We start from the raw sequence: 12,813 nt of genomic DNA on the forward strand, positions 1-12,813 counted from the left end.
CACTGTGTTACAGGTGTGTTGTAGTCATGACAATTCTTTTATCATTTGACAGAGAGGTCAACAACAAGTCCAGATGTCCCTGAAACATCCACCCAGGACCTGGAAACTGCTGAGTCCTCAGATCCCAGCAATGAAACTGGTGAGAGAAATATTATTGAATCCAGTCAGAATGATGCCAAAAGTTACAGCAGCAACAGCAGTAAACTAAAACTCTGTGTGACCTGCATGTATTAGCTGCATTGTAATTTTGATCATTCTTTTATCATTTTACAGAGAAGTCAGCAATTATTCCTGATGTCCCGGAAACATGCAGGCTGCTGATAGATGAACAGACAGCAGATCCACAAGATGAGGCCCAAAGCTGAAGTACTTTGGGTACCAAAGAACAGATTTGTTGTCTGTCAGGATAGAAATTCAGTATTTCCTTACAGGATGTAACTGCTTTGGGCTGATCCTTCCCAACAAAACCCTGACACTCGCTTTAAAAGAAGCAACTCAAACGGTTCCCGCCTACCTCAACTCTCTCATTCAGGTCTACACTCCCTCCTGCTCACTACGCTCTGCCAATGAAAGGCGCCTGGTACCACAACAGGGCTCTAAGTCGCTACTAGACTCTTCTCTTCTGTAGGTTTTTAGATGCTTCTGATGATGATGATGATGTCAGCACTTGTGTTTTGTTTCTCCTTATAAAGTGTCTGTCTTTGCTTTCTGTGACCTGCCAGGCCTTACTATTCTTTATCTGCCCACCAGAGGTCCCCACACAGTCACACACTTTGTGGATCTTAGTGCATTGTTTCTATGAACTGCTTCACCTTTTCCTTTGAAATCTGCTCTGTGTGCACATTAATGACAGAGTTTTAAAGTGAAATTGTGGTCAACATGGCTGATGTCAGATAAGCTATATTCATTTTAGCAGGATGGAAATATATTTGGTAGCTTACTCTGAAGACACCTCAAAACCTCTTTTTGAGATAGCAGCTATGTTTGATGATGCAAATAATGAAACACAGTGTTTAATATCTTATTGTTATATGTTACCAAATCAGGTTTAGTGATCTTTATAAGAGTAAGAGACATTATTTGTATGTTACTGTGTTTGTATGTTACTGTGTTTTTATGTCAAGCTGTTCAAAATTGTTTGCCCCCAGTGGGATTAATAAAATTGTTGATTGATTGGTTGATTGATCAAATGTTACTACCTCCGGCTGTGGCTCAAGCTAACGTTTGCTAGCTAGCTTACATCGCTAATGTTACTGATGCATCATCATCGTGCCCTGATAATGTTAAAGCTGCCAAGAAACATAACATAACATAATTAGCATATCTAGTCCAGTTAATGTGGTCAATTTTAATCCTCTTTGATGGACTGCTTTCAGTCGTTGCTCTTGATCTTCTTCCTGTTAGAATAAATAGTAGGACAAACTGTATATAACTGTATTGACAGACAGCTCAGTAGGATGAGCAGAAACACCTGACTTGTGTGTCAGGTCAGCTACTTACTGTTTGTATGTGTATGTAAGTTACTTGGCAAAACTCGTCTCAACTTCAGTAAAATGTCAGCTGCTTATGCTTTCCTGTCCCATAACCCCCTGCTTCCACCTCTCCAAAGCGCCAGGGGAGGAACTGACAATCCCAAAACTTCCCAACAGCCACTTTATTCTTTGAGCTACAGAGTGTTTGCTGCTGGGATTGTTTTTCCACAGTTTTCAGTCTTTCGTCTTGACACTGAGGATTAGAGCAATGACATCAAAACTTCAGGACTGTCTTCTAGCAACCTGAGCCACCAGGACAGACACATTAATGCTGGTTTCTTAAAGCTTTTCAGTCCTTACTCTTGTGTTTCTGACTTTTAAAAACAAGCCTGCTCATTGAAGATTGAACCCACAACCTCTGAGAAGCCGTCTTAATCTTTGACTTGTCATTGTTGCTGGGAGTGTTTTTCTCAGAGCTCCCAGTCTTTCTTCTGCATTTTGGACTTCACAGTCCACTGAGGATTGAACCCACAACCTCAAAACTTCTGAGAAGTGTGTTACCTACCAACCTCACTCTTTGAGCTACATGGTCATTGCTGCTTTGGGTGTTTCTCTCAAAGTTTTTGAATCTTTCCTCGGGGGTGTTGGACTTCAAAGAATCACTCTGATACTCAGCACTGAACTCTCAACCTCACAATTACTTAACAGTCTGCCTTGCAACACCTCTTATGCTCACAAATGAACACACTTGTATATTTTACTGTCCACAGACAGAAATGTTAAAAGGACTATTGTTGTTGTAGGGGGAGTTATGCGTTAGAATTATTTCTCATCTCACTCTCAGAAAGAAAGCAATTAAACAAATTGCCCATAAGGCTTTCAGCGAGGAGTCTTATTGTGCAGTCCAACTTGTTCTTTGGGCACAGTAAAGCTTTGAATCTTGAATCTGTAGATGCCCACTGTACAAACTGTGTATATACACGTGTGTGTGTGTGTTACAGGGTGTAGCAGAGGCCGAGCTGGAGAAAGACTTGTAGAGAACATTCAGGGTTTTTTTTTTCAGCAGTGGTGAAGCAAACACACACACAACAACATACAGTATCAGGTAGAAAATTCTCCTTTATCTCTGTACATTTGTGTGTTTTCCTCAGGAGAGTCGTCCTGGTCTCAGCACAGCAGGAGTCTGTGCTCGAGGCGACACTGAACTCAGGATGTCCTGCTAAATATCATTTTTATAGCTCAATAAACGCTGACGCTGGCCTGTTTGTGTTGTGTTGCAGACGGGCTTTTTGTGGGTCTACCAGAGCAGATTCCCCAGAGCTCCGTAGTAACAGAGGCTGACCTGCAGTACTGCGTCAGCCAGTACAAAGAGCTCGGCTTCAGGTTGCTCATATTTAACACATAAAACACCACTGCACACCAAAAATCAGTCCTGGATCAACTTTAAACTTCTTAATCCACATTTTTTGCAGAAAACACATTTCCTTGTTTTTGATTCTTTTACGTTGCCTGTGTTTCATCAGCAGCTGCTGTGTAGAAGATGTCTTTTTTTTTTTTTATTGATTACAATGATATATTCAGTCTGATGGGTAATGGATGATACACAGAAAACATCATTTTTTAGGGGCTAAAACATACTTTTGTCTAAGAAAATAAAAGATAATATTCACTGCAGGACTGTAGCTCCTGAATATAAATAATGAACTAAACTAAAACACATCATCTGTGCTTTATCAATAATCATATTCAGATTTGGGAAGAACCCTAATACCTGTACCAACAATTAGCCGATTAATCAACTGAAAATAATCAGTTGTTCACTATTTTTTAACAATAATTGCCAGTCGAGCTTCTTAGTTGCTGCTTTTCTTTGTGTTTTGTGACATTAAACCGATGTTGATGTAAATTGTTCATTTTGTAAAGCTCTGTCTGCTACATTTATTTTAGATTTGTTCTCACATCAGAATATTTTGGAAAGATCTTGCTGGTTTTATTATTGCTAATAAATGTAATGATGAATGAATGAGAATAAAAAGTGTTTAATTCAGATCTTAAAGAGAGGCTGGTGATTCATCTGCTTCATACAATATATTCACCTACAATCAAGTATCTTTTATGATTTGCAGGCAGAAATATCTGCAGAATACCGATAAATATCCAAAGACATTTGTTCTTTTAGTATTTTACTGATCTACTCCAACTTGAATGTCTTATTGATCATATATAATACATTTAAACACAAATATCTTTGCACTTCTTACCTTTCATGTTACAATAGAGATGATTTTTTCATACAGTTCATACCTACATAACTGTAATAAATCACCCATACACATAAAAACAATGTATTATATGATTAATTATAATGTGAGTATAATAAACTTCAGGCATATGACTATCAGTTATCTATTTATAATATTTATATTTGTGCATGTCACAATATTTCAGGACAGTCATTTTATTTGAAGGTAAAAGTAATTTTTTCTTTTTCAATGTTGCATCAAGAGTCGTCTCACTACATCTGTTTCACAAAGTCACTGAGCTGCTGACAGTTTCAAACATATTTTCGTAAACGTATTTTATACAATCAAAAGTCTCTGTGTCTGCTTTTACACTGAATCTGGTATTTTAATGAGGAAAAGCTAAAAAAATAAATAAATATTATCTCTTGCAATACGTGATTTAAAATATCAAGTAAAAGTTATATTTACATTTTTAAGATCAAAATCTTGAGATAATTTACTGTTATCTTGATTAATTTCCTGATTGCACCTTTATTGCATCAATACTTCAAGATAATCATCATTCGTCTTCAGCTGGAGCAAAAACGTGCATCCCAGGAGACAGTTATCACAAAAATACATAAAGATAAATAGGTTACGGCTTCTATTTGTTTTGCCACAATAGAAAAATAATTGAATCATGATCGAACACAACAATCTGATATGTAAACATGAGGAGAATCATCACAGGATCATAAATATTGGCTCCATAAAGAATAATCTACAGCACCTCAAGAACAAGAGATGAGTCATAATCTCCAGATAAATGTGATCAAGTGTTGCTGGCTGCTCCTGGCCTCCATATAAACTGTCTTCTTAATCATTTGATTTAAAAAACAGTTTCAGGCAGACATCGTCGTGTCAAACCTAAAGTCACTATATTGTAAACTACTGAAGACAGTATTTGTACTTGGACTGCAGTAATACAGGAATTTAGATTCCTGATGTCAACTGATTATACATGATTATCATACTGTATCAGCATCTTGCATGTTTTCATCCAATGATCACAAGGAGACAATTATTCCCTGATCACCACGTTACCACCACACTGATGACTGGTTCACCATATTTCAAACCGCTTGTCTTCCTTAAAGGGACTTCTGTCCACAATGTTGTTGTTGAAGAGTCTAGAAAAATACCAAAGCAGAGAGCAAATGTCCCTCATACAGCCAACAATAATATGAATGATTGAATGATGATGAATTATTTCTCTGTAAGCCTACGACTACAACATTCTTAATGAATAATGGTGCACTAATTAATGTTTGCTTACCGCACAGCATCAATGGAAGGGTTGATGGAGACCAGCTGGAGTAACCTGTGTGTCACAGCATCTGTGATCTTATTGTGACTCAGACTGTAACATGCACACAAACAAAAAAGAGAAAGTGAGGATAGAAAGTGCATTATTATATAACATGGAGCCAGCGGCTGATATAGGCAGTACAGGTAAATGTCAGGGCGTCACTGCATTTATGTCTGCTCAGACCAACACAAAGAGACACAAACCTCTAAAACTGTGATCACAAAAACTAAAATCCACCTGATTATGTCTTTTGTTCAGTCAGTGAAAGACCTCTTGTCTTCATACAGTAGCAGGTATGTGCTCGCTATCAGTCAGTCATTTTGATCACACAGCTGAGTATCTTCATTAATTATTGAAGTTTTCTGACACTACTGCATGATCTAACGCTGTAATTCACAGCGCTGAGCTGTTCCACATCCATTCCAAGTTTAAACAGTCAGATAATTTGGAGTATAGTGATCATCCTCAGGATGCATCATGAACTCCATCAAAGATCACAGGATATTTTTTACTTCAAGTAAATCATCTCACCTCATTTCCTCTGAAGAATCTGAATAAATTCTGCTGTGAATACAGATTATCTGCAGCCAGATTGTTGCTTTTCTCATGGTACTTGCTCCTCTTCTATGGAACCATCTACCGGATTCAGTCCGGGGTGCAGACACCCTCTCTATATTTAAGAGTAGGCTTAAAACTTTCCTTTTTGATAAAGCTTATAGTTAAGGCCGACCAGGCTCACCTTGGATCAGCCCTTAGTTATGCTGCTATAGGCCTAGACTGCTGGGGGACTTCCCATGATGCACTGAGCTCCTCTCTCCTCCTCCTCCTCTCCATCTGTATGCATTCATGTAACATCAATGCATGTCACTAACTTTGCTTCTTCCCCGGAGTTTTTTGTGCTTTCTCATCTCACAGGAAAACCTGAGTCCCGGGCCGAACCTTCGCGGTCCTTCACAGTCCTGATGGCATCCTTCCCTGGCTACTGCTGCTTGTGCTTGTTGTTGTTCTTGTTGTGATTGTTTTTCTTCTGTCCCCCCTCCCCCTTTCCCTCTCTCTTTCTCTCTCTCAACCCAACTGGTCAAAGCAGATGGCCGCCCACCAAGAGCCGGGGTCTGCTTGAGGTTTCTACCCGTTAAAGGGGAGTTTTTCCTTACCGCTGTCGCCAAGTGCTTGCTCATGGGGGAATTGTTGGGTCTCTGTAAATTAAAGAGTACGGTCTTGACCTGCTCTATGTGAAAAGTGCCTTGATATGACTTCTGTTGTGATATGGCGCTATATAAATAAAGATTGATTGATTGATTGATTGATTGATACTTACAGTAATGACAAACTAGTTGTGTGTTTGTTTATGTGTCCAGATAACTAATATAAACTATTCTATTATTAGGTAAAGACAGTATTATAAAAGTACAGTTTGTTTGTTGTAGTACAAAGTTCTGTAAACAACAGGTGTAAAAACCTTTTCTTTAAATAAATGATAAGAGGAGAGATGGTGAATGTATTTACTATTTTAGTAAATATGTACAATTAGTATAATGAGCAGCTACTATAATTAAATCAGTCAGTAATGTAGACGGGATGCAGCAGTCTTTGTTGTCATGATCTGTGTCGGCCAGGACCACTATGGAAATGACTTATATGAACTTCTGTCATCACTCTTCAGTTTTATGTTTAACACTTTAATAGTTTTATATACTGTTTATAGTTTGATATATTTTGTTGGTTTTGTGTTTCTGTGTTGGGCTTTTATTTGATTGTTTTCTTTGTGGATTGTGTTATGTGTCGGTTGCTTTATGACAGAATTAATCCAAACCTCTAACTATACAGATATAATTGTTCTCTCATAAACACACTGACAGGAACTTCAGTCTCTCCTGAAATCTAAATTCAACATAATCTCCCCTTGAAAGTGTATTTGGGGAACTCTATAATAAACTTGGGGTGCTGTAAGCTGTCAGCAGGGGTACTGTCCCTTTCTGCTTCCCTAAGAAGGAACATTTTTCTTCAGAAAAGCCGTCTAGCTGTCATCTCAGCTCATTAAACTTATTGTCTGTTTTGAATCTCACACTAACTCCACCTGCCTGTTGTGAGCAATATGTTTTTGTGAATCACTACCTCCGCCACCGACTAGACTAGAGCCGACACGGCATTATATACATTTTTGTGAACACGTGAATCTGTACAGTCTGACACTCACTCCAGGACTTGGACTTTGTGCAGATGTGTGATGAGTGTGAGCAGCAGCTGGTCAGTGAGCTGACAGTGACTGAGGTCCAGCTCTGTCAGCCCCTCAGAGAAGTCCAGCATCAGGGCCAAAGCTTCCCAGGCGCTCTGATCCAGTATGGTGTGACTGAGGTCCAGCTCTCCACCCAGAGCTCTACACAGGGACTTTCTCCGTTTCACTGTGTCCCACTCACTGCTAACAGGAACCAGGGACACCAGCAGGAGGAGGAAAGCTTTACTGGCTCTGAACAGGACAAACAGAGCAAAGAGCAGACTGTTACCAGATAGAAACATTAATGTGAACACGTGTCTTCTCTGGTTTAGGTTACTCTTTCCTACCGGAGACGGACTCTGTCTAGGACAGGAAACAGCAGGTCCAGACTGCTGTCTTCCACCTCACAGTCTCTCAGGTCCAGCTGTGTGTCACGGCTGCTGTGTCTCAGGATGGTGGAGACGGCCCTGCAGTCAGCAAAGGTCAGACTCAGAGGCTCAGTCTGATCCTCCTCTGGCAGCTCCACACAGGAGGAGCAGGACAGATCCAGCCTGTGCTGTGGAGTCCTGAGCAGACCTTATGCTGCCCCCTGCTGGGCGTTAGAGGCAGCACAGCAGTGGATGAACCTCAGCAACAGATTCCTGTCAACACTGGTAGTAGAAATGATTCAGAAATGTAAGAAAGTTAACAAATTATACACAAATAACACAATCATATCACTTCTTTGTTCAGTTACTAATTTGACTAGCAGACTCACAAATATGTCACACAAGTAATATCAATTTAAAGGATACAGGATATTAAAGAGTACAGTGTTATCATAACTGATAGAGTGATGAAGAACAAAGAATTCTCTTTCAACACCATTTATTAATCATGACTTAAAAACTGTCTAATATTCTCTACAGTGTTATTGAGCAGGTTTACAAGTAAAGGCAAAATCTTCATTTGCTGCTCACTATAGAGTTGGTAGAATTTTCATCATAGTCAGTAAAAATAACTAATCATGAGGTAAAAAGCACTGACTGTATTTTTGAAGCTGTGTAAATGTAACAGTGTTTGTTTTTGTTAATTTATGAACATATTGTTTTTATTCTTTTTAAGCTGCCAAGATGTCTGCCATTACTATTATAAATAAATTAATCCTTAATTAATAGACATGGTTAGGGGTTAGGGTTAGGGTTAGGGGGTTAAGGTTTGGTCAATGTCCCATATAGGGTTAGGGTTAGGCTAACAATTCATCACATTTTCGTGTTTCTCTTTATTCGTTATGTGTGTAAATATTATAAATAAACTACCATTTATCTGACAGAAGGTGGTTTGACTCTTTTGTGTGTGTAAATCTTTTAATATCAGGGTCCCTGAGATTCCCAAAAACTAGGAAAGCAACTTATCTGACAACACATTTCATATACTTCCAACCCATGTTCTCTGTGAATACTACAGACGGGGGACAAATTAAAGGAAAAACCTGAATAAAAAAGTGGAGAAACATATCAAATGCAGATGCTTCTTTTCACCAAGGCTCACTGAATGCTTTGGTGGGGATGAAAATGATGTGAATAAAATGCTCGGACCTTTACAGTCACCAGATCTCAACCCAGCTGAACACTTATGGAAGATTTTGGACCAATGTGTAAGACAATGCTCTCCACCACTATCTTCATAAGACTAAATAACATAATATAAACTTTCATCTTCAAATCTATTTAGTGATGTCTGTGATTGTCTCTGATGCTATATGTCCTTTTGTTATGTCTGGCTATGTCAGACATATCAGCTGTATATCAGCTGCTCTGTGCCTTTGGTATGTTATTTTCCTGATCACAACAAACAACCAAAAACACAGAATATTGTCAAGTAAATAGTGGAAAATTGATCCATTATTGTTTTAATATTTATTACTTTTATACAAAATCACATCTGCACTTAAAGCTGACAATGTTTAACTTCATGGAAATGAGGCTAATGAGGCTCCAAAGTGATTTGACCCAAACAAATCATAATGACAGTGGACACTGGGGATGGAGACATGGCAAGTCATCCCAATCATGCCTGAGACACTACAGGACAGAGTTCTTTCTGGTTAAGATGCAAATACAGATTAAGTGAAACTCAACATGATTTTACGTAGGATTAGAGCAGTACTGCTTTAAATTTACATAGAACTATTTTATAGTTGAATTTTTCATGAACCCATAATTATGAATTGCACAATAAACTATATCTGGGTTAAGTATTTCAGTTTTTTAGGTGGAACAACCACTTCTGAAACCTCACCTATGCCTTTGCTTTCTGGGATCCCTCTTTGGTTTGCTCCTTGCCTCCAAGATTAACGTTACAGATACATACAGACGAAATTCCGCTTGGCACAAATGTCATGTCAGTTGTTGGAGAAAGCTGTAGGTTGCCCATTTACACAATGTTTGCGGGTGAAAAACTTGCCAACTTGCGATTGGTTGCTGACAGTTAATGGAATATATTATCATTTTAGACTGTGACAGATTAATCAACAATGAAAATAATCGTTAATTGCAGCAATAATTGAAGTGTTTTACTTAATTAGAAAAGACAGTACTTTCAATTCATGTAACTTTCCTGTAATAAATCCTAATACTTGATAATAAAATATGTCGCTTGATGGTGCTTCCAAAACGACCTCCATGGTTTAGATTAGTGTCGCTTCCCACCTGAATAAAAGTGTTCCTTTAAAAAAATATATCAAAACGTTTTAAAAAGTCGCCCAAGTTATAGCTGGTCAGAAATAACATTTAAAAAACGAGAAAAATAAAGTTAAAAAGGAACCGTTAGTTATGGCGGCGCGAACTTGTCGTCAGTTAGCTAGCGTTACTTTACTGACAGGAACACAACGTTTACTCGTCTCTTTAAAAATAAAATCAAAATGTTTACAAATGTTTCAGTTATCTAAACGCACCTTATTACCTCTAGGACGTGGGAAAAAACACAACATATTCCGTCTTAATTAACACCGTGAGCTCCGAGTTTCAGTTAAGCTTCTTTTTTCAGTTACTTTATTCCGTTAGTGACGTCACCTCTGGGCTAGCTTCACTAGCTTGTTCTTCAGCATTTCTTCTATCGGTCTTTCTAAAAAAATAAAACATGTTCCATGGGGTTTTCGATACATCTTCTGAGGAAAACGAGATAAGTACACATTTACTATATCACTTGCAATCAAACATTTTAACTTTGGTGATCTTAGCAGTTAAAAAACGTATGATTTGTTGGCATTGAAAGAAGAACAACTACAACTCCCATGATGCACCCTGTCCGTCATTGTGGATACGTCCATAACGCCCTTTTCTAAAGTTTTGACATTTTACCTGTAATCTCTGCTGTAAAAACGTCCATGGACTCGGAAACATAGCTAACAATCCGTTGTAACGCTTTGTTACGGAACATTTAAAGCCTCAAAAAAGTCTAACAACTCTTTTCACCCACAGAAACTCCCTGTAAAGTTCCTTTAGTCTTCCTTCAACGTTCTTCCTTACACTCATCTGCAACCTGCAGCACAGCCTCTGAGTTCCTCATCACTTACTGAGGGTTAGGCTTTCTCTGTTTTTAACTACAGCCGCACAGCGTCATGTACAGCAGCTAAATGACTCCCGATCTGTCTTACTTTCACTTTTGCTGCATGACGCCACATCCTGTATGACGTCTCTGTAAAGGTTGTAGGTCCCACAGAATCCACAAGATGTCGCCATTCAACTAGAAAAGACTGAAAGATGAACTCAAAACAGACTGTAAAACAACAGGAGAGATCCATAGTGATACTCGAGTGAAGTACTTAAAGAGGTACTGTTCTTTCCTTGAGTATTTATTTGTCACTTTTCAGATTAAGGTTGTACATTAAAAACAGCCTAATAGCAGTGTCCACTTTCGGCTCCTTGTCACGTTTCAGATGTCTATGAGTTGTTATCAGTTCACAGAGTGATTTCCCCTCTACGCTTCTCAAACTGTTTTCACTGAAATGAATGTTAAAGATGAAAATAGCCAATAATTCACCACCAGTGTTTTGATCATGAGGATCACAGGGGACACTCTTCAGAAGAATAAGAACTTTTACTTTTGATATTTTAAGTTTTGCTGATGGTCAATTTTGCATTGAATTCATCTCCTTGAAGCAGTTTGTTTAGCTGAAGATATCCATAGTGTTACTCAAGCAAAGTAAAGACAGTTTTGAGGTACTGTTCATTACTTGAGTATTTGCCTTATATGGTACTTTATTTGGCAACCATATTTACTTGTTACTTTTCAGATTAACGTTAAAATACATAAAGATATTTATACAAAACACAATACAGTGTCAAAGATCAAACCAACAATTTGTGCTTGTGACTTCTTTAAAGCGGTGTCTACTTGGGCTTTTAAGTTCTGGTTGTGATTCAATATTGGCAGTAAGGCGTTCCATAATTGTGAAATATTGGCTTCGCAACTGGTTTATGAGGAGAGAAATCCAATCCATTTTTGACCACCCTTATCGCTATGGAATAATATTTTTACTATACATGCACCAATACCGACACTGATATTGGATATTAGTCCGATACTGACTCAAATAGCTGATCTGGTATCTGTGACAATGGGTCGATCTGGTATCGAATACCATAATTTTGAATGACAGTTCAGCAAATTTATATCTATGTATTTATTTGTTACATTTTTTTTTTACAAAGTTAGGAAAGCAATGTTTAAGTCAAGCTTGATTTTGCTTTACACATAAAAGAATGATCCCAGTGAGGCATACAGTTTATTAATTAAACACTGGTATCGGATCGGTACCCGGTATTGGCTGATACCTAGAGCCCAGGTATCCGTATCAGGACTGAAATGTCGGATCGGTGCACCCCTAGTTTTTACAAGTGTGTCACAGTTTTTATTGTGCACATGCATCAGGTACAGGTTCCTGCTGTCGGTTTCACACTATTCCTCTGATGAACGGTTGGTGGGAGTAACATAAAACTAGATGAAGAATATGAGGAGTCGCTTTGTTCAGATTTTCATAGCATAAGTTGAGCTTCAAGGGGAGTCCTGGACAAAATAACAAACCAACCAGACCTAAGTAGAAACAAACCCTCAAAACTATATAGACTACCCCAAAAGAAAATGTTACAATACTAAACCTAACACAAGAAAAAACAGGAGAAAAGAAAACAAAACAAAAAGGCTACAGAGCTTCCTGGCAAGGACTTAAGGAAGAAATTAGTTTAAGCTTTAAGCTAAAGATATTCAAGATAATTATCAATTAACCGGATTTAACAGCAAAAATAACTTCCTTTCTGGCATTAACCTGGCAACCGACACAACATAGCTAAGGACTATAAGAAGGGCTGCAACTAGTGATTATTTTCATCATAAATTAATCTGCCAAATATTTTTTCAATTATTTGTTTAGTCAGTGAAACTTGAAAAAATGTCATTCACAAGGCCACAGTGATGTCTTCACTTTGTCATTTGACAAAGAAAAAGAGCAAATCATCACATCTGAGAAGTTAGAACTACAACATCTTGGGCAAC

The 12,813-nt window shown here is 38.1% G+C and overlaps 2 protein-coding genes across 2 annotated transcripts in view; one reads left to right on the forward strand and one right to left on the reverse strand.

The window, feature by feature from the left end:
- The window catches only part of LOC137177283 (uncharacterized), a 238,723-nt gene that overhangs the window by 115,445 nt on the left and 110,465 nt on the right, over window positions 1–12,813 (forward strand). The window lies entirely within an intron of this gene.
- LOC137177451 (uncharacterized) lies at window positions 3,496–11,000 on the reverse strand. Its single transcript, XM_067583790.1, has 5 exons — window positions 10,916–11,000; window positions 7,626–7,854; window positions 7,261–7,530; window positions 5,031–5,114; window positions 3,496–4,884 (listed from the first exon to the last, which is right to left on the reverse strand). The coding sequence occupies exons 1-5, from the start codon at window positions 10,998–11,000 to the stop codon at window positions 4,818–4,820; spliced, it is 735 nt and encodes a 244-aa protein (XP_067439891.1). The 3' UTR covers window positions 3,496–4,817.

The sequence above is a fragment of the Thunnus thynnus genome, chromosome 24 (assembly GCF_963924715.1).
Source record: "Thunnus thynnus chromosome 24, fThuThy2.1, whole genome shotgun sequence".
Taxonomy (NCBI): domain Eukaryota; kingdom Metazoa; phylum Chordata; class Actinopteri; order Scombriformes; family Scombridae; genus Thunnus; species Thunnus thynnus.